This window comes from Haliotis rubra, unplaced genomic scaffold, assembly GCF_003918875.1.
Source record: "Haliotis rubra isolate DU_JTF1 unplaced genomic scaffold, ASM391887v1 Scf364, whole genome shotgun sequence".
Lineage (NCBI taxonomy): Eukaryota > Metazoa > Mollusca > Gastropoda > Lepetellida > Haliotidae > Haliotis > Haliotis rubra.
Window position 1 is genome coordinate 320,537 of NW_025767040.1, and position 21,474 is coordinate 342,010.

The following is a 21,474-nucleotide window of genomic DNA, read 5'->3' on the forward strand; positions in this document are numbered from 1 at the left end:
AACAACTTTTAACAACAACAAATGCACATCTATTGAAGTCAATAGCATTATTTCTAAAGCGTAACTTGCCTGTATGAAAATGAACTAATTACATTGTGTTTGTACTCTTGGCCACGTGGCCTCAAATACTGAATAAACTTCTTCTTCTTCTTCTACACCCATGTCTACTACAGAGGACAGGGGGACAAAGAAAATCCAGTGAATCAACTTCTCTCACCCTGAGTAGGCCCCCAAGACAAGGACGAGACACAATGACTAGGTCAGCATTATCTGACAAGGAAAGCCACACAAACCTGCATCAGTGATGTTGAGCAATGCAGCAACGGCTCGAAGAGCTGATCTCTTCAACTCATCCTGCTTTTCAAACTCCTGCTTCACAGAATGGGCCTTCACCTTGGTTGTACAAGTAGCCCTGAGTGGTTCCACAAGTCGGTCCAGTCCTGAAACCAATCACAAGTTGAAGCAAACAGTCAGCATGGAGGGGACTTTAGTGAGTGAGTTTGTGTTACTTCATGCCTAGATCTAGGCAAGGCTAACCAGTGGTTGAACCTTCAGGGCACAATGATCCTCAGTCTGTCAGGTCAACCATCACAAGTATATCGTTCTTATTAAGGCACCCTTAAAGTTGAGTATTAAGATGTTGCATACATATAATTTGGACCCTCATACACAACTTACAAGCAATTCCATGGAATTTGATAGGATGATGGAGCAATATTATCTCCAATTTATCGTGGAACGAATGAAATAATTAAGACATTCATAAGAAATATGTGACAATTCTAATTAAACTTTCTGTCCTGTGATACTAAAGGTAGGTTCATATCTGAAATCCTCCTGAAGATATAGTTGTAAACATTACGGCTAAAGGACAAAGTTTTAACTTACTTTGAAGAACAGCATTTGGACAGAGATGTGAAAGACGGACCAGCATCAGGTAAGTCAACATCTTAATGTCATAGTGGTCCTTAAGCCCATCTTCCACATGGTTGAGGAACTCAAATATGTCCAGCCGATCAAGGCAGGAGTCCAGCAGGGTGTACATACACTCGAAGGCTGCCTGTCATTGAGATGAATGTTTCTGAATACATGGTTAATAACACACAAATGCTGGCACTATGCGAACACACAAAAAGATCAAAATCTTGATTACATGGAAGGAAGCAATCAAGATCCTGTTTCATGAGCAGATTCAGTGAGTGAGTGAGTTTATCTTTACGCCACACTCAGCAATATTCCAGGTATATGGCGGTGGTCTGTAGATAATAGAGTCTGGACCAGACAATGCAGTGATCAACATCATGAGCATCGATCTACACAACTGGGATATGATGACACGTGTCAACCAAGTCAGCAAGCCTGACCACCGAAACCCGTTAGTCTCTGTTTACGACAAGCATGGGTTATTGAAGATCAATTCTAACCCGGATCTTCATGGGCAGCAGACGTGTAGAATAAAAGTCATGCTCAGAGAACCATCACTATAAACATTGGACTGCCTTCTTTACACACAGCAGCAAAGTCTCATATCAAACTGGCTTCACATTCTGGTTGGGTATTTCACAAGAAATCTGGTTACTTCACTGTTTACTTGGAAGTTTGAGCGATAAATTCAGTCCAGATTTACTTCTAGTTATTACACTGTAAATGTATCCAGGGAATACAGCTACAATCTTATCACCATTGCTTTATGGACTGGGCATAGGATGAGAATCAGAAACATACCTTTCTAATGTCCAGACCATCATCTAGTGTGTGTTTGAAAGGTCCCATTTCCACTTCCCGGATCAACTCTTTCTTTTGGCCATCAAGGAAGAAAATGACAGATACTCAACCATGTGACAGCTTATAACAAATGAATATTTGTATATGAAAATAACTGAAATCACATTTTTCCTTGTCAAAAGGCTTGTGGAAAGTAATATCTTTAACAAAAATCTCGAAGGTCACTGAAGATAACAGATATAACTACAAAGATCTCGTAAGTCACTGAAGATGACAGATGTAACAGATCTTACTTACCCTTATCTTTGTTTCATTATAAAGATGGGGAAGAACTGAATCCAAAAGATCTCTAATTAGAGAGGGTTTGTTGTGAGCGGCAGAGTTGAATGTTACCAAGGCAACTCGCCTCACGTTCAGGTCAGGGTCTTGTAATGTTCGCAGGAAATCTCCAATACAACCTCGCAGCAATGTGTCAATACCTTGTGGCTGAAAGCAGTTGTATTATTCCATGTAAAAATGCTAATAAGCCAAAAGTATGTAATTTTTATGATAAAATTAATATTTTATACTTATCCTGACTCATGCTTGTTTGCTTTCTCATCCTCTCTTCCGAACGGTCAAGTGTGAAACTTGAATCCCTTCAATTCCCTTGAAGCGAACATACAATCACTCACCCTGAGTTTCCTCCCTTTTCCCGCCAAAACTGGCATGTGACCTGCCATGCCTTGCTCCTCACTCTCTCCGATATAAGCCCCACGCAGGTTTACAGGGAAACCCGTGTGGTGAGAGGGGACGGTTGGGAGGGCTTCATGTCATGAGTCAGGATAAGTATAAAATATTAATTTTATCATAAAAATTACATATTATTCCTTATCCTGACTCATGCTTATTTGCTTACTGAATCCGACGGAATCGGTGGTGGGTCAACCACCTAACATGATTCCCTGTATGACTGTATTCACGTCAGCGTTCGCTTCATATATATACCCCCTAGGAATTTTCTTCTTCTGCGGCTAACTTCAATATTTCTTGATGCTTGTCGGGGGACTACCTTCTTATACATTCGTATTAGAAGTAAACTTCTTAAGTTTTGTGGATTTAGTATACTAGACGCCTGGTTGTCTAGATATCTGCAACGACCCAATATGTTACGGTCAGAACTTTACTGAAACTGGAATCGCGACCCATCTGTTAAGGCAAGAACAATACCATAACTGAGTCTATGTATCACTCATGCCCTGACTTATCTCGTAAGTCAGGGGAACATGGACTCTCAGCCGGTGGCAATGGACAGTTGCCTGGCATCAACGAATCTGCGTGACAAGGGTGAGTTTCTTCAAAGTCTGGCCGCTGTATCCCTGATACGTCTTCTGTGGAGATGTCTCTCAGGTAGTGATTAGCGAAGACAGTGTCTGACTTCCAAAAGCAGCCTTCCATTATAGATGATATAGAGCAGTTTCCATGTAGGGCGAGTGTCGAGGTCAAAGCTCTAACTTCATGTGGGTTTGATGCTCTTTGAGACTCTAACCCTGCTGCTTTATAGGCTCTGATCAAGGAGGAGATACTTCTACAGTCGTAGCGGTTGATAGCGGGATGAATAGACGCTTGAACTTCCTTCTTCTCGTAGCAGATTTCTGCAAGTAGATTCTCAGCGCTCTGACCGGGCATAAAGATAAATATTGAGTGTCGTCTGGACCCAGGATTGTTTATAATGCCGGAAAACGTAGAACTGACGATCCGGTTGGCCCGGTAGCTGGTTCTTGGTTATAAAGTCCCATCTAAGGCCTAGAAGGACTGCTTCCCTTCTTCCCGTGTCGAATCTTGTATGGCTGAAGTCAAGGGCGTGTATTTCTGACATCCGAGCAGCAGTAGCCAAGGCGAGGAGAAATATCGTCTTTTGAGTTAATAACTCAAATGTCGTCTGCGTCAGCGGTTCGTATACATCACTGATGAGGTGCTGCAACACTATGTTGAGGTCCCATGCTGGTGCTCTGAACTTCTGTTGTTGATCTTCCAACTTTAAAGATCTCAGCAGGGCCACTAGTTCAGGCACCTTGGTTAACTTCATCCCTATCTTCATGGTGTGACTGAGCTGATTGCCACAAGGTATGTAGACAGCGTAGAGCCCTTCATATGTCTAGTGGACCTCAGATGACACAAGTAGTCTGCTACTTATGGATGTGTCGCCTTTCTGGTTGTGAACCCCTGTTGAACAGCATACTGGTCAAAACTTCTCCACTTGTCATCGTACAGGTTACGTGTAGATCTTCGTAGGGCCAAGGTCACAGCCTTGGCTGCTCTAGTGGAGTAACCTCGATTCTTCAAGCAGTATGTAATATGCTCCATACGTGTAACTGGAACGCTTCTGGGTTGCCGTGACACTGTTTGGTGTGAGGATGGACGAGTATGTTCGGCCAATCTGGTAATCGTAGAACTGGTTCGCCGTGAAGATCTATGAGGTCTGGGAACCATAGTCTCGCTGGCCAATAAGGTGCTACCAAAATCAGTTGTAGCACCCTCGTCTGGTTGATCTTGCGTAATACTTGAGGTAGCAGGATCGGTGGAGGGAAGGCGTAGGCCTTCATTCCCTCCCAGGATATGGCTAAGTCGTCGACAGCCCATGCCAGCGGGTTTTCAATCACATACAATGTACAAATTTTGTTATAAACATGATAAACAACATATTTAGAAACACAATCACGGCAGAATTTGTGCTATATATCCAAAATATTTGAAGTTATAAGCCGCAAAGGGACCCTGAAATGACTGCCCAACCGTCCGCTTGGGCGATAGAGGAGAGAGTGAGGAGCAAGGCATGGCAGGTCACGTGCCAGTTTTAGCGGGAAAAGGGAGGTAATTCAGGGTGAGTGATTGTACCTTAACTTCAAGGGAATTGAAGGGATTCAAGTTTCCACTTGACCGTTCGGAAGAGAGGATGAGAAAGCAAATAAGCATGAGTCAGGATAAGGAAAAATAATGAAATACTTACATATACAACATGTAAAATGGTTGAGATCTTTAGGCTTCTTTGACATGTATTTTAAGTGAAAACGTGAGGTCTATCAGTAAAGCCCAATGTTACACAGATTGTGGTCATTTACCACTCTGGTGATGAACACAAGTTTCTCAATGTGTCATAATATTAGTTCAGATCTGGGTATCAACTGCATGACCGGCAAAACCTGGCAAGAAAAAGGAGAAAATTCGGCCATCCTTCTGTAGCAACTCCTAACAGTGCCATTTTTGTGCTGGAATCTATCACTATTTTGGAAAATATTACTTTGATGAAACCATAATTGCTTCCAGGGGTGGAAATAACCCATTGCCCGACGTCCTAGTCCAGTGTTTTTTTCTTTCGGGCAAGCAAATTTGTATATCACGCTGTACCTGTGTCCAGTTGACTTTCCACTGTTAATTATGTTGTTTATTTAAAAAAATCAACAAGAAAACGGCCGGTATAGTGGAAAATTGATCAGGGCAAGTGATTTTACATGTGCCACTGTACCAGAGTACACTAGCAATTTTAAAGTTATTTCCACCCCTGGTTTCTCTAGCTCTCTTCTGCATGAAAGCAAGACTATTTCAGTTTAGAACTTAGAAGTTCTCTTGAAGGACCTACCTGGTCTGATATTGTGAACTTGATTGCTGTGACAACCGTGCTACGTGTCAAAGCAGATTGGTGATTGAGGTGTTGTCTCAGATTACTCAGGAGGTTCCCAGGGTCGATGAGGGTCAGTTTTCCCAGACATTCTGACACAACGTTCCGCGTTCCTTCCTCAGGACACTCACAGTGGTTGAACAACATTGTCCTGGAACAACATGTCCCGTTAAGACACTATATCCGACACTGTGTATTCTCAAGATTAAAAAATTAGGAAAGAATGGCAGAATTTATAAAAAATAAATATGGCACCATAAAACTCACATTTTATAACTGTCTTTTTGATAAGCATGTAATTTCAGTAGTATCTCAGAAAACATGGCCCGATTACATGAAGCATACACCAAGCTAAAAAGCACTGGGCAAGGGCCACAACTCTGTAAAGAATTCATTCAAGTCACTGTGTGAAATTTGAATTGTCTGACCTAAATAGTTTTTGAGGAAAGTTGTTCCCATTTCACAGAGTGTGCAACAGGCTTAAGAGCATGGAGCATAGGTCAAAACTTTGTACAAAAAGTAGGAATGATCTGTGCCAAATGGAGAACAGGAACTGGCAAAACATATTTTGTGAATGTTTGTAACATAAAATGCCAACTAAACCTAGAACTGAATACTTTGTTACGTGAGCAAAATACAACCTATATTTATCAAAGAAACAGAACTTGGTTAATAAAGTGTTGGATAAAAAGGATGAACGTCAAGGACTTTGCCATTCCCCATGTTCAAAAGATAACAAATATTTGAATTCAAATAATAGTGTACACTCATAAGCTAATCTGAAAAGTCGTCTTTAGTAAAGATTTAAAATTAGAAAGTTCTGTACAATCACGTGAGATATTGAGGTAGTTGATTCCAGGCTGTAGAGGCTGCATCACGAAAAGGACCTTTCACCATCATGAAGTCCTAACAGTGGGGATAACGAGGGAAAGCGTTTATCCTGTGAACGGAGAGCGACATGGGCGGTGCTGTGTGAGGGACTGGGCCGAGATCTGAAGGGGGCAGATCCAGACAGACAGCGGAAAGTGAGGCACAGAAGCTTGAATTGAATCCTACAGTGAATGGGCAGCCAGTGTAAAGAATGTAGGAGTTTCAGAGGCGTCATCAGATTTACGTGACTGGGTCACTATACTTGCAGCAGCGTTTTGCACACGCTGAAGTTTCCTTATCTGTGTCTTAGTGGCACCAGCGAGAAGGGAGTTACAGTAATCAATCCTGCTCATAACTAGAGACAGGACAAGAGTGGTGGCAGATTCGGTGGTGAGATATGGTCGGATATGTCCAATAGTACGCAACTGAGCAAAGCAGCTCTGGACTAGATGGGAAACGTGATCATCCAGTGACACATCTGAGTCGATAATCACACCAAGGTCTTTGAAAATGCGACGTCTTTGAAATACCAAATTTCTTATCTTGAAATACTCCAGATCACTTCTTAACATTTCAAATGAATATGCATGATGTAGGTAAATACCTTACAGTATCAGCTCACTCACCATACTGTCTGTACATAGGGGCTGAGGGTTTCCACACCAGATGGCGAGCTAGATTCACAGCTGATGATCTGAGAAAAACAGCACCACACCATTTTAACAAAATCTTGTTACTTGATAGCTTTGATGTTAAGTATCATCAATGTACATATAAAGTAATAGGTTTCAAAACGAAAAGAGACATAAATATGACAAAACAGACAAAGAAAGGTGAGGTGAGGTGAAATTGGGTTTAACGTCATGCTTGAGAATATTTCGCTCATATGACGACGTGCATGCGTGTGTATGTGTATGTGCGGCTGCTTGTACTAGCCCAGACTTAAGCTGGTTTTATAGTGCTAGCTCACTGAGATATCTTGCCGCAGTGAAGCATGAATACCCCACTCAGACACAGTATACTGACTCCGAGCCGACCAGTCCTTGTTGTACCCATTAATGCCGAGCGCCAGGCAGGGACCAACAAGTACCATATTTTAACGTCTTTTGGTATGACGCGGTCAGGGATCGAACCCGCGACCTTCCGCTCTCTGGGCAGACGCTCTAACCACTACACCACGGAGGCGCCGACAAAGAAAGTCTATGACAGATTAACTATAGCATGCACAGATCTTTAACTTGGTTTTCTCTCTATAATTAATAAGATTATCAATAATTGCAAATGTAAGAGTGATATTCAGAATTACTCATGCTTATATCTTTTGGCTCATCATACAATCCCTACTCTTCTCATTACCTTTAGGGTCTAGTTGGGAATCTTAAACCATCAAGTCTATGAACACTACATAGAACAAGTGTTATACTTACCTCTTTCAGAGAGTGTAGTAACAGATACTGTCTTTTAGGCTGATTTTCTATTTCTTGTAATACAAATGGAAGGAATTTTGGTAGATTTCCAACACTGACATTGCCTGAAAATGAAGAATGTGTAAAAGATAACTCAAAAAAAAAAACACAGCTTAAACACCCGAATTACACACAGTCAGCAAAGAAACTCATTTGCAGCTGGCAAAACAGACAAGTAGCTCTTTGATAGTTCATGGTGGGGGACACCAGAAATCGGCTTCACACATTGTGCCCATGTGGGGAATCGAACCCAGGTCTTCAGTGTGACGAGCCGACACTTTAACCATCAGGCTACCCCACCACCCCTTGACAGGAAAGAAACTAATATTTGTACCCATGGAAAAGCAGGCTGGCAGCTACTTTCAAACACTGGTACCACAGGAAAACTGTATGAAGTTGGTCTGTGAAAGATCAAGATTTGACCAGACAATCCAGTGACTAACATCCTTAACATAAACCTTTGCAGTTGGGTGAGTGAGTTTAGTTTTACGCTGCGTTTAGCAATATTCCAGCAATATCACGGCAGGGGATACCACAAATGGGTTTCACACATTTTACCCATGTGGTGAATCGAACCTGCGTGACGAGCGAACGCTTGAACCACTAGGCTACCTCGTCGCCCCCTTTGCAATTGGGATACAATGACATGCATTGACCAAGTCAGGGAGTCTGACCTTTACATCTTGCGACAATAATGCATTGCTGAAGACATATTCTACGCCATATCTTCACAGGTGACACATGTAAAAGCATCACTGTTACAGCAGCTCTTAATGCAAATACAGCATTTTGTAGCTACCCAGCATGTTCCTTCTACTCACCTAAAGCATATGATGCTGCTGATTTTACTTCTTCGTTGGGAGATGAAAAAGACTCTAGGATTACATTCTGAATCTCTCCTTGGCTACTTAAATCACTGCAAGAGAAAGTCATTAGTACAGTTTGAGCATTCGTAAAAGCATTTCCAAATTTTCTGTGGCATGAACGTATTATGCCAAAATCACACATATACAGAACAATAAATATTTCACACTTGCTTGCAATCTATAGTAAATATGACACTTAATCAGCCATTAAGCGCAGTAGTGCAGTGTTAAGGCGTCTGCCTATCACGCTGAAGACCCGGGTTCGATCCCTGGTGGAGGCACCTAGGTTCGGGTCCCGAGGTGGGCACATTTGCGTAGTATCCTTGGACAAGATACTTAGATCCACATTGTCTTAGTTCACCCAGCTGTAAAATGGGTACCCGTGAGGATGTGCTGGCAATGTGAGTGTTTAGTTCGTTGCGCCTAACAGGCAGCATGGCTGTATAATCCCCAGGGAGTTGACGATGTATCGGAAAGTACGATAGTGTCCTATGACCGGGGATAGTAATGTACGGTAGCGCCGTGAGCAGGCAATGTGCCTGGATATGAGCCATATAAGCGGACTATTACTATTACTATATCACAAATTCTAACATAGGTTTCAAGCGGTGGGTCTATTTACAAAAATAAGGTTCTAAGACCTGACTAAACATTGGAATAAGGTGAGTGAGTTTAGTTTTATGCCACACTCAGCAATATTCCAGCTATATGGCAGTGGTCTGTAAATAATCGAGTCTGGACCAGACAATCCAGTGATCAACAGCATGAGCATTGATCTGCGCAATTGGGAACCAAGTCAGTGAGCCTGACCACCCGATCCCGTTAGTCGCCTCTTACAACAAGCATAGGTTACTGAAGATTAATATTCTAACCCGGACCTTCACGGGTCATTGGAATAAGGACTGTAGGACAATATGCTTACACATGTTTTCCTATTTCGCCGAGGGCTAATAATGAGAATAGAACTATTGAATCTGTTGACTTTGCATTCTGAAACAAACAAAAAGTCCACAGTTAATTGCAATCATGAAATTGTTTAATACCTATTGGAGTGGGACCTACAAAGTGATTGGACCAAAAACATTGTTAAATAAGACTGCATCCCAGAAATCTTTACAATATTACCATTTCAGAGTGAGACATCATCTCATCACTGATTTCTACAGATAACTGTTAAATTCTAATTTTAGGTTAAGATTTATGGGTGTTGAGCATTTGATTAATGGTTATTACAAATTAGAAGCCTCAAGCAGAGGAATCAATTCCACATGAAACCTCTGGGCATCAACTGACACAGCAAATCTGAATGTACATATTGTTAATATCCTAATGGATTTATGAAACTCTTCATTTACCTTAACATCGCTAACAAACTGGTTGACCACATTGCCTGCCTCTTCAGGGCTCATTACAGTTAGTGCTGCTACAGATTTGGCAATGGAATGAAAGGCCTGGAACAAACAACCACATGAGAATGATCACACCATGTTCTGCCATTCTTAGGTAATTCTCTGAACTATATTCACTCTTCTCGTCAAGATTTACATTGCTGGATTTACACAACTTGTATGAAATAATACTCACTCACATAATTTTGAGTGAGTCAAGATTTTACACCATTTTCAGCAATATTCCAGCAAAGACAGTTGGGAAAATTAGACAAAAACAACATCATTAAAATGTCTCTATAGTATGCCAACTGGCACTGTTCAAGTAATACAACTTATGTATACTGCAATTACTCTGTGAAACGTGGGCCTCATCATTACTTGATGTGCAATGCAAGGAGTCTAATTCTCAGCTAACCAATGTAAACATGGTAAATGAGCTTTCACCACTTCACTGACTTAAACAGAGACTGACCTGTTTATGTACAGCAAATCCAGTTCCTGTCTGTTGAGGACTGTAAATTGGCATGATCAAGAGCTGAAACAAGATAATTCCAGATTATGTACTGCAAAACAGAGTATGACAATTACTTGGTACATCAATATAAGATACCAAGATTCAGTTGTCAGTTTCGATTGAAGCCAAGCCTACCATGAAGTAAAGCAGCAGAAATTACCCTGAAACTAACTTGAATAGTGTATCCACAAAGAGACATCCCTTGAAACCTCCTACACTGCTTTATATTTTGCTAGTCCTCAGGATAACTCTAGATAAACCGATTCAAGACAGAGGTTTAGTCCCAAACACCTATCAGTATAGGAACCTTACCTGCAAGAGATCTTTGAAGCCTAGTTTGGCTAAGCCAAGTTTCACTACAGCCTGGAAGAATTCTAAGAGAGCTTTGAGTGCTCCGCCTTGTAGTAGGGGAGACTGTATCAAAACCAGGATCTGTGGCAGAATCTCAGACTGTATGTTGGAGATGGAGGATTTCTGTATCCGGGAGATGGACGTCAGGAGGTTCAGTGTTAACTGCAAGTATAACACATCAGTATGGATTGTGATCAATATGGATTGAAACAAATGGAGTAATCCTTAAAACATTTCAGTGTTCATTTGCCACCATAAAAACACACAGGCATAACCATGTCAAGAACTGGCTGGTTGACAGATATTGATGTGACAAGCAAAGAAACTAGTCACAAATCTATCCACATCCTGGACAATTTCTCAATGCTGACTTTGATGAAACAAACAAGTGCCTGCAATTATGGGACAAGTGCCTGCAATTATGGGACAAATGTTTGTATGTACTTAATCCGAAATTTGAAAAACATCCAATATAGCTTGACAAAATAGATATAACATTGTTCTGAACAAACATTTCTATCAAAATTTAAAAGAAATTCGATTTAGTTTCTCTTACCACGCCCTATATAATGCTGTGTTCAGTTTTCACAGAAGCATTTTATGTGTATATGGCATGTCAATGCATTCATGGCATTCAAGAGTATCTGTTTATTCTTGCATTGTTAAAGTGTTTGCCGCTGATATGGCAATGTCCCCCGCCGCTAAAGAATGGAATATTTATATTTACTACTTTTTATTTTTTGGTCACATACAAGATGCCTGAAATGACTGGTGTCTGCATAATCACCCAATGTAGGCTGTCAACATACTTGAAAACATTGGGTGCCATGTTTTATGAGATATCGCCTTTAAAAAGTGGTCAAAGTATCGTGGTGACCTTGAAGATAAGGTCCAGGTCACCCAAATAAACTGGTGTCTGTGTAATACCCCAATGTAAACTGTCAACAAATTTGAAGACATTGGGTACAACAGTCCATGAGATATCGCGTTATCAAGAGTTAAGTGTGAAATGTGTCGTGGTGACCTTGAAGATAAGGTCAAGGTCACCCAAAATCAACTGGTGTCTGCGTAAGCCCCCAATGTATGCTGTCACCAAATTTGAAGAGTAGTATATATATAATAATAATAATAATAATAATAATAATAATAATACTTTATTGCCCAAGAAGGGAATTTGTCTTGCGTTATGGACGCTGGAATTACAATGAATACATATATCCATTACACACACATTACAACACGAACAACATCAGTCACACGATCTGAGGAGCTCTCACAGATCACAGTGAGCAATCAACAGTGGTTAAAATGATTTAAAGTACGTTATAACATGACCAAATGTTGTTGTTTTCACAGATTAAACGAATGTAAAGGGGAAGGATAAAACTGGACATTAAGAAAATAAATAAATAAACTACAATGTATAACACTTTAAGACTAGCACTGGATACAGAACAGATACATAAAACACAGAAGAATAAATAAAACTACTTCTGTTTGTTTAAAATAACAACACTGTATGGGATAAATGAGTCGGTGGCTCTCTTTGTCCTGAGGCATGGAGGGGAGTTTGATAGCTTAATGCCTGAAGGAAGAAGTTTATATTCGATGATGAAGAAAGTGGTTCGAATCTGTACAAAAATTTTGAGTGCTAGATTTCTGACTTGCCGCTGACCTAGACATGTGATGTCCTCGAAGGTTGTACCTGAAATTTTGCCTGCTTGAGTTATTGTTTTGGAGAATTTGTTTCTTTGTTTTATTGTGAGAGAGCAGTTTTAGATATAATTCCGACCACGCTTCAATGGAAAAACAAAGAACACTTTGGATAAACGTTTTGTAGAATAAAACAAAGCGTGGGTGTGCATTGAAACATTGAATGATCTAAGTTTTCTCAGGAAGTACTGAAGAGATCTATCCGCCTTGAGCTACAGCCGCATCTAGGTCCAGCCATTGGAAGTGGTCTACGACTTCCAGCGCCAGCGAGGTGGCTAAATGATGGCTGCTTTCTGATAGAGTGCCTCTGGGGTGTCGTCCTGCGTTTGGAGACCTTGAAGACCTTAGGCTGGCTGCTTCCCAGTCTGTGGTGGCCCTCCATCCCCTTGATCCCTTGATTTGCCGCAACTTCATCTGGGATGGTCTGCGACCGAATTAGTGATGAAGTTGCTCTCTTTGATATTAGCGGACCGCAGGGAAGTGATCTGGCGTCAGTGTAAGACATCGGAGCTGCATAAGCGTCTGATGTCACACAGATGTCTCGTTCTTCTTGTGGCGATGCGTGGGGATGATGATCAGCTGATCATCGTGGGGAGAATCGGATTCAGCGGCTGGAGACAATCTCGGTTGAAAGTCCCTAGTAGACTTAGTTGATTTCCCCTCAGAGTCGGCCGCTGCCCTGGAGTCTGAAGTCTTCGTTGAGTGTTGGTAGCCAGGGACCCTCAGGAAGATCATAGAATTTGTCGTTGTGCATCAGGCTGCATGTTGATCTACGCCCCAATGACATCACTGTTACCGACATCGGTCATTCTTTTGATGTATCGGGTATGACGTGGTCGGCTGATCATCATACAGGCTAAATCTCGGCGGGGAACAATCTGGCTGAGAAAGTTCAAAACAGACTTAGTTGATTTCCCCCTCAGAGGTCAGCGTTGAGATGCAGTAGAAAACTCTAGTCTTCGGCTGCGTGATGGGATGTCTGGGGAAACGGGGCAGCTTCTTGGAGGCGGACTCGTCCATCAGCACTCTAGCGGAACACCAGGCGGAAGCGGGAATTGATCCAACTGGCAGTAGACTGGCGGGGTTCAGGTGTATCAGTCCAGCAAGCTGGAACTCTACATGACCCTATCTGCTGCAGCGTCTCAAAGCATAGAAGTAATTATTTATTAAAGGCAGAAATGGATAAATTAGGTACCGCAGCTGCAAGCGTGAATAAAATGAACATGGCTGTAGAAGACATAATATTAAATGCAAGTCAGCGGCAAATGCTTGTCTGCAACAGAACAGAATTTTATCCAGCGTATCCACTGAAACAAACCACAGTCCGTGAATAAACAGGCACTTAGCATAGATTCTGTCCGATATATTCCTTGTTCCAGTTGAGTTCTACATTGTCTATAACAGTACCCAAATATTTATAGTCTGACACATTTCCATTTCTATATCACAGCCATGAATAGTCACAGGCAGTAAATCTTCCTTCTTAGTCCGGAAGTCTATTATCATTTTCCAGTTGAGCTCATTTTTTTTAGTATTCAGGACAAGAAAATTATCGCCACACCAGCTTCACTGGGGGTAACGAGGATCAAGTCCAACAAAGCTCTCTGTAAAGCTTCATTTATGAAATAAAGCTTTTGTCAGGCCCTTATCTCTCTCCGCTATTGTATATACCACTGTTTGAACCCCCAGTTAACTTCTTGGTCACTATGACCGCGAACCAACACTTTCCTGATCACGTGATGCTATTGTCGCCCTATATCATGTTGACCTCGAGGAAACAGTTTAATGTGAATGAGCTGGTTACAGGATACTATTGGGATTACTCGACAAGGTAAGTGTTAAATATTTTGCTTGGGGGGTAACATTGTGCCGTGATTCCTTCTCTGACGGCCGCCAGTGGCTGCCTACATGATGTTGATCTCAGCAAAACAGTTTAACGTGAATCTCCTATGATTTCTTTGGTTTTCGTGAATGAAGGCTTGCCGGGCTTGTTGTATCCCTTTGTTCTAATGTGACTTTTTTCCAGCTGCTGATGACAGTGCTTTTTTGAGACTTGTTTGAATCTCTTGTTTCATTTCATGATATTTTATGAGTTCAGAGAGGACTGCAAACGAAAACTCCTCCTCGGAGACTTTACTGTCAGTGAGTGCGGTGGAGATGTGATCGCCACCGCGGTTCAGCTTTGCTTCGCCAGAACCTGATCCGTGGAGTGCTTCAACGCTTTACGATGCAGTCTGTGGATGCAAACTTAAAACACCAACCCCACCAACCCTGACACCCCAGCTGTTATTTCGATGCCTGTAGCACTATGGGTGCGGCTACTTATGGTGGCAAACAACTCGACACCCACCGCCTCTAGTTCCATGCTGGTTGTCATAAGGGCTGTATCAACCCCATCCACGCATTGAAAGCTCTATGGTACCTCTTGTACAATGCCGCCCGTGCGGTGTCGGGTCTTGATCTAGTTGGCGCTTTATCGCCACATAACTGTTTAAACCGAAACCCGCTTCACGGTTTCCAGTGTCTTCGCCATCTCTTCATTGACTGGGTACAGCCCCCATCCCAGCGTGTATAACATATACTACAAAGATATTTTTAATTGGGCTTTTATTTAATATCGATCAATGTACTTGAGGGTTTATAAGGCCTCACGGCTCGTGGTAGGCTTAATAGTGGAAAGGTCAATAGGTAACTCTTGTTCTATACTAACTATATGGTTGCTTTATTAATGGAAGGCAGCAACCCCAGTGAGGGGTCCGAGTCTGGCTTGTAGGACAATACGACAATGTGGGTCCCTAAATGGATATGAATGTGACCATCTTATTTCCACCCCAGGTAAAAGGTGCTAGGAGGTAACCACCCCTCATCAATATCGCTCTCTGAAAAAGAATTCTATGATGAATGTGGAGCCTGGGGTATAACCATAGAAATATAGTAGGCCAGCGTGATAATCGAAATGATAAATGTGTATAACTGGATATATTTAACATGTAGCCCAGGTGCATTTGGTGTTTGGAAAACCTTATACTCTGAAAGTTGGGGGAGGGGTGGGGTGTGTGGGTGTGTGTGAAACGCCCGAGCAAGATACCGCTTTTGTTCTTACTCTCGTGATAGTTCAGGGAGGTGCACCTCACCCCATGAGGTGGTATGTTGGTCGGGTAGGAAGATCTTGGTGAGGGATATCGGTCTTCCACGGGTCACGGTGACCCTCTGCAGACTGGTGTGGGAGTCGACTCCACCCGCATCGTGAAACAGTGCAAACGCGATACTGGCGCCATTTGGGCCACCGGAGTTTGATTCCCTTCACTACATCTACTGGCCCCAGCGCGATGGTTCCCTAGGGCAGACTTGGATGGCCAGTGCGGAATTTTCTGGTCGATCTTCCAGGATTTTGACCACACTGGCGAATTCCAGACACCAACCTGTAATGCTACCGCCTTGCACTCCGGTTTACTCGATAGCATGTGGGCCATACTACGAGGAGTGGGCTGATGATTATGCCCGGACGAAGTTTTCACGAAGCAGGGTTCCGCTTTGTTCACTCGACTTTGTTTAGGCAGTTGTCTTTGTTCTCCGTGAACACGAGGGGAAGCTTTGGCAGACTAACGTTGAGAAAACCAGTCGACTTGATTTGGGTGCAACAACACCCACTTTGTCAAGGCCGGTGAAGATGAGGGTATACTTCTTTGTTTCTAACAACGCCGTTTCCTCTCAACATCTTCTAAGTAAGTCAACAGTTTGCCTCCGAACGCATGGGTATACCGCCCATCTATCATCACCGACGCGGACTAGGGTCAAACCGAAAGTGTTGAGGGTCAGCTTCCTCCTGAGGTATGTAATTATATCCCCAGGGTTCTACCGATGGAGGGACTTCAACGCGCTTTGTAAATACTACTTTAAGCTGCAAGGCGTATAGTTTACCATCTACTCCGGTCAGTAATCCGTAGGTTCCCTAAGCAAGGTCGGAGATCCCAACATTGACGCATTGTTTCAACTTCATCTCGACCTCCAGCGCTAGTCATTTTATGTGCAGCGCTATGCTGAGGTATCCTATATTCACAGGATTATGCTTTTATATCTAAAACCCGAGCATTACCAACTCAGGGATGGTGCCCCGGAGTTAACCCTCGGCTGAACGGACTCACCGCCGTTATTCCTGTTAAGTGTTACGAACATGTTAGAGTATATATACCCATTATATAATACTTTAAAAATGTACAAACCGGGGAGTGTTTTACCCCTAAACTGGACATAGATTTCCGCATTACGAAGATCGTGGTCGCTGCTGGGTTGTATTTCAGGAGCCCAGTTCTATAGATGTATTTGACTGGTATAGGTTTTCGGGTGACTAACGCCAAGGTAGTCCACGCCTGGTTCAACAACCCTATGCAGTTCTGGCAGAGTCAACTCAACTACCGTAGTCTGTGGTTAATGCGACTAACTGAATGTGGCTTGACGCTAATCGTATACCGGGCGGGGACCGCTGAGTCAAGTTCTGTGTTCACGCTTCACGGTACTACCAGGTCAGGCGGCATATCCTCAAAGATCAGCAGCCCATTCCCACAGGACAAAGCATGGGACGAAAGTAAACAACCTGTAATGACAGATCGCCTCACGAACGCCGCTGGTAACGAATTCAACTAGACCAAGACGGATTACGCTTACCGGGCCCGAACCATGGTTGGGTATCCCCATCGCTCACAATATGCCCTCGTGGAAGCCAGCTTAAAAGATGAAAGAATGGGGTACAAGTCGCATATCATCACATCACAACAAACGAAGTGGATGACCGCTACATGGCTATTTCGACAACAGCAAGGATTACCGAAGTCTAGAGGTTCGAGCAGCCAGCCGCGGATGACTGGAAAAGTTCATGCTGGACACGCCGAGAGGGTTCACCTGCGTACGGGTGTAACCAGATTGAACGATTTGATTCGGAACGACGCGGGGCTGCCAGAAGCAAACGCTTCCAACATCCCCATTATGGGGACTTCGCTTTTACGACGCCAGAAACAGTTCGTTGTTAACGCCGAGGATGCCATCAATAATGCTCCAGTTGATCTGCCGAAGCGTCCGGACGCTTAACAAGACGGCTGGTGATAAACGCGGAGCCTCGTGATTCAAGCTTCCAAATGGACTACAGCAAAGTTCGTATGCGACGCTGAACAGTGATGAAGGCGAAAGCCACTTCTTAATCGACAACATCTCTCTGAGTTCGACATGGTCACTTCAGTCCGAGCTGGCGCAAGGCAAAGTTCGACCAGGAATTTCGGGATCGTATGCGCCATCCTTCTACTTTATAGGTTCCTGCGCATAGAGCCATCATACAGGATAAGATGCTACACGCTGTGGAACATCAACCTTAAACGCGTCGGGCGCCGACGATGAAAGGTAATTTGATCGCCCCCTGAAGGATTGCTAAGTCAGTTCCGGCGCGGGAGAGTGAAGTTTTTCAACCCCGATTGAAAAAGGGAAGCGACTATCGAGGTATTGCCTTAACCAGCTGTTCAGCTCGCATGAGGGGCACACCAGCAGTGGACAAGATAACTAAAACTACCGAATTAATACACCAACACGCTCATCAAGAGACCTGACCTATCCTCCGCGCAGATCGGTGAATACCTGACCACCAAAGTATCGCCACATTATGGTTGGACATGCGATCCACGGACGATGATCAATTACATGGCAGCGTCTCCTCGCATCGACAAACAATTAAAGCCAGGGATAACCATCCAGATTTCACATTAAGAAGGCTCAACCCGCTGGCAAGTTGAAATTATATCTGTATCGATTATGGACGCGCAACTTTAATATAGAGAATGGGAGATTCGTGGCAAGCCATCTATTGATTCACCTCCGCGACCGCGACTGCCTGAGTGAAGGCGGAGCGGAGCGGGCTTTAATGGGAAGACCCGTTTTTGGGAAGTGGATATCGCTGGTACTACCAGGATGTGTTCTGGATAATATCATTATCATGTGACCTACTGTGCACATGAATAGAAGCGATGCCACGGAAAGACGCTTTGTGATGACCGACCGACGTACGCAGGGTACCTACCGGGAACACGTCTGCGGGACTGGCTTCGAAGGTACTATCACCGGAAATTAAAGGGGAACGGCTGTTTATCCTGGACGACTGCGCAGCGTAATGAGATAACAAAAGAGAACGTATTCATATCTCGGCTCTCCCGGCGACGCATAAAAGCATAGCATCTGGGTGCAACGCGAAGTTCAGCTCGTGTTGAAAGATATCAGGGAAAGAATCAAAGCATTAATGGTTCACTACCGCAACCTGCAGCTGTACCTGTCGCTGGGTATGAGGCTGACTAAAATTCATAGGGTGCTCAAGTTCAACCAAAGACCCTGGATGGAACCCTACATCAGAATGATCACAGACCTGCGAAAGCTGGCCACCAGTGACTTCAAGAAGAACCTCTACAAGCTCATGAACAACTCAGTGTTCGGTAAGACGATGGAGAATTTACTTAAACACGCTGCGTGACCGTGAAGCTGGTTCGGTCGAAGAAGAAGACAAGCTCAGGAAACTGATAGCCAGCCCGACATTCAACCGGAGCAAGATATTCACCAACGACCTGGTGGCCCTGCACATGAGGAAAAGCCACATCAAATTCAACCGGCCCGTCTACATGGGGATGAGCATCCTCGACCTCTCCAAGCACCTGATGTACGACTTTTACTACAACGAGCTCAAGAAGCAGTACGGAGACAGGTGTGAAGTGCTGTACACGGACACGGACTCCCTGCTGATGGAGATTCGAACCGAAGACGTGTACGAGGACATGACAAAACACATCCATTTATACGACACCAGTGACTACCCCAAGGACCATGCCATGCACAGCACGGTTAACAAAATGGTCCTCGGTAAGATGATGGATGAGTGTGCCGGCACGCCGATCGCCGAGTACATAGGCTTGAGGCCTAAGATGTACTCTATCCTGAAGGCCGACAATAACAAGATCCGAAAGGCGAAGGGTGTCAAGAAGTACATGGTGAAACAACACATCAAACACGCCAGATTCAAGGAAGCCCTGTTCAAGACCCGCACCTTCAGGCATCAGATGAACACGCTCAGAAGCGATGGACACAAGATATACGGACTGACGATAAACAAGACGTCCCTATCACGGATGGACACGAAACCGGCAAGAAACCGGCCGACGCTATCAAACTGAAATCAGTGATAGCCGAACCGGCTGCACCATCGTGTGGGAAGGAGAAACAGATACCCGACCGGGTCCTCGTGAGGTACCTCTACCAGCCGGAGAACATGAAGGGGACACTCGGAAACGAGCCACCGACCCGACATGGTCAGTCAAAACTTACAACATAGATAAAGTGGACATCAAAACCGACGAGACGAACTTGTACTACTTGAAAGATGGGCCAGGGAGGTTTCGTCAGAGAGGAATTATTGGTCATACCATACGACACAATGTTACCCCCCAAGCAAAATATTTAACACTTACCTTACCAAGTAATCCCAATAGTATCCTGTAACCAGCTCATTCACATTAAACTGTTTCCTCGAGGTCAACATGATATAGGGCGACAATAGCATCACGTGATCAGGAAAGTGTTGGTTCGCGGTCATAGTGACCAAGAAGTTAACTGGGGGTTCAAACAGTGGTATATACAATAGCGGAGAGAGATAAGGGCCTGACAAAAGCTTTATTTCATAAATGAAGCTTTTACAGAGGCTTTTGTTGGACTTGATCTCGTACCCCCAGTGTATATACTACTTGAAGACATTTGGTACAACAGTCCATGAGATGCCGTGTTAAGAAGAGTTTGAAAAGTGTTCAAAGTGTCATGGTGACCTTGAAAATAAGGTCAAGGTCACCAACATAAACTGGTGTCTGCGTAATCCCCCAATGTAGGCTGTCACCAAATTTCAAGACATTGGGTACAACACTTCATGAGATATCACGCTAACAAGAGTTTGAAAAGTGGTCACAGTGTCGTGGTGACCTTGAAAATAAGGTCAAGGTCACCCAAATCGACTGGTGTCTGTGTAATCCCCCAATGTAGGCTGTCACCAAATTTGAAGACATTGGGTACAACAGTTCATCAGATATCGCGTTAACAAGAATCGGGACGTACGGGCGCCGCTGAATACATAGTCCCCCGTTCCGCGTTACGGCGGGGGACAATAATCTCTCTGTGTACCAAATTAAATGTCCAGGCATTAAATACTCATATAAAACACCAAACAGAAAATCTCATACAGATTATCTCGTAATTTAAACTGACTCTGGACAGTAAATAAAGTCGCCTAGGAAGCAGCTGACAACTTTATTCCACTTGAATGTGATCAATGAGTCTATACAAGAATGGTTCCTGACCTACCTGGGACACGTGAAGGTCATTCTCATTGATGAGTGATGGCATCTCCTTCATCATGTCCGCGATCATCCCAGGTGTCAAGGCTGGACCTGAGACAGGATAAAGGAAATGTGACTGGTTCCTAGTGTTCGGAATTGGTTAAAATCTCATAATTGATGATTGGTTAATTACCACTGATCAATCATCCAAAATAATTGGTTAGCGTCATTTATGAAATTTGTTAATGCACAAAAAAATAAGGAAAAAACATGTAGTTATTTTGGGTGTTTGGGCAAAATTTCACATCTTTAAAGGATGACTAGTATGTTAGGAACATAAATTTTTTGGTGTCTTTAAGATAAATTCAATCATGACTTGGAACGAGCTTATTATAGTGCTTATAAAATGTAACAGACAAAACCAACCTTATGAAAACTATTGTTGACGAAAACAAGTGTTCCAGAATTGTTTGTGTTCGCTTATGAGAAAACATGATCGATTGCTTGGTCGTTTAGTCCCTGTGACCAATCTTCGATTATTTCAATTAATGGGATCACCACTACTGGTTCCC

At 43.3% G+C, this 21,474-nt stretch overlaps 1 protein-coding gene across 1 annotated transcript in view; it reads right to left on the minus strand.

Moving 5' to 3' along the window:
* The window catches only part of LOC124285627 (cullin-associated NEDD8-dissociated protein 1-like), a 52,160-nt gene that overhangs the window by 6,324 nt on the left and 24,362 nt on the right, over nucleotides 1–21,474 (minus strand). Inside the window, exons 19-31 of the mRNA XM_046721887.1 lie at nucleotides 20,928–21,013; nucleotides 10,803–11,003; nucleotides 10,449–10,511; nucleotides 9,941–10,036; nucleotides 9,508–9,575; nucleotides 8,541–8,635; nucleotides 7,681–7,784; nucleotides 6,880–6,947; nucleotides 5,345–5,534; nucleotides 2,023–2,211; nucleotides 1,726–1,797; nucleotides 889–1,060; nucleotides 294–440 (exon numbers count right to left, since the gene is read on the minus strand). Coding sequence (XP_046577843.1) covers nucleotides 294–440; nucleotides 889–1,060; nucleotides 1,726–1,797; nucleotides 2,023–2,211; nucleotides 5,345–5,534; nucleotides 6,880–6,947; nucleotides 7,681–7,784; nucleotides 8,541–8,635; nucleotides 9,508–9,575; nucleotides 9,941–10,036; nucleotides 10,449–10,511; nucleotides 10,803–11,003; nucleotides 20,928–21,013 — 1,551 coding nt within the window. The remainder of the gene's footprint in view (nucleotides 1–293; nucleotides 441–888; nucleotides 1,061–1,725; nucleotides 1,798–2,022; nucleotides 2,212–5,344; nucleotides 5,535–6,879; nucleotides 6,948–7,680; nucleotides 7,785–8,540; nucleotides 8,636–9,507; nucleotides 9,576–9,940; nucleotides 10,037–10,448; nucleotides 10,512–10,802; nucleotides 11,004–20,927; nucleotides 21,014–21,474) is intronic.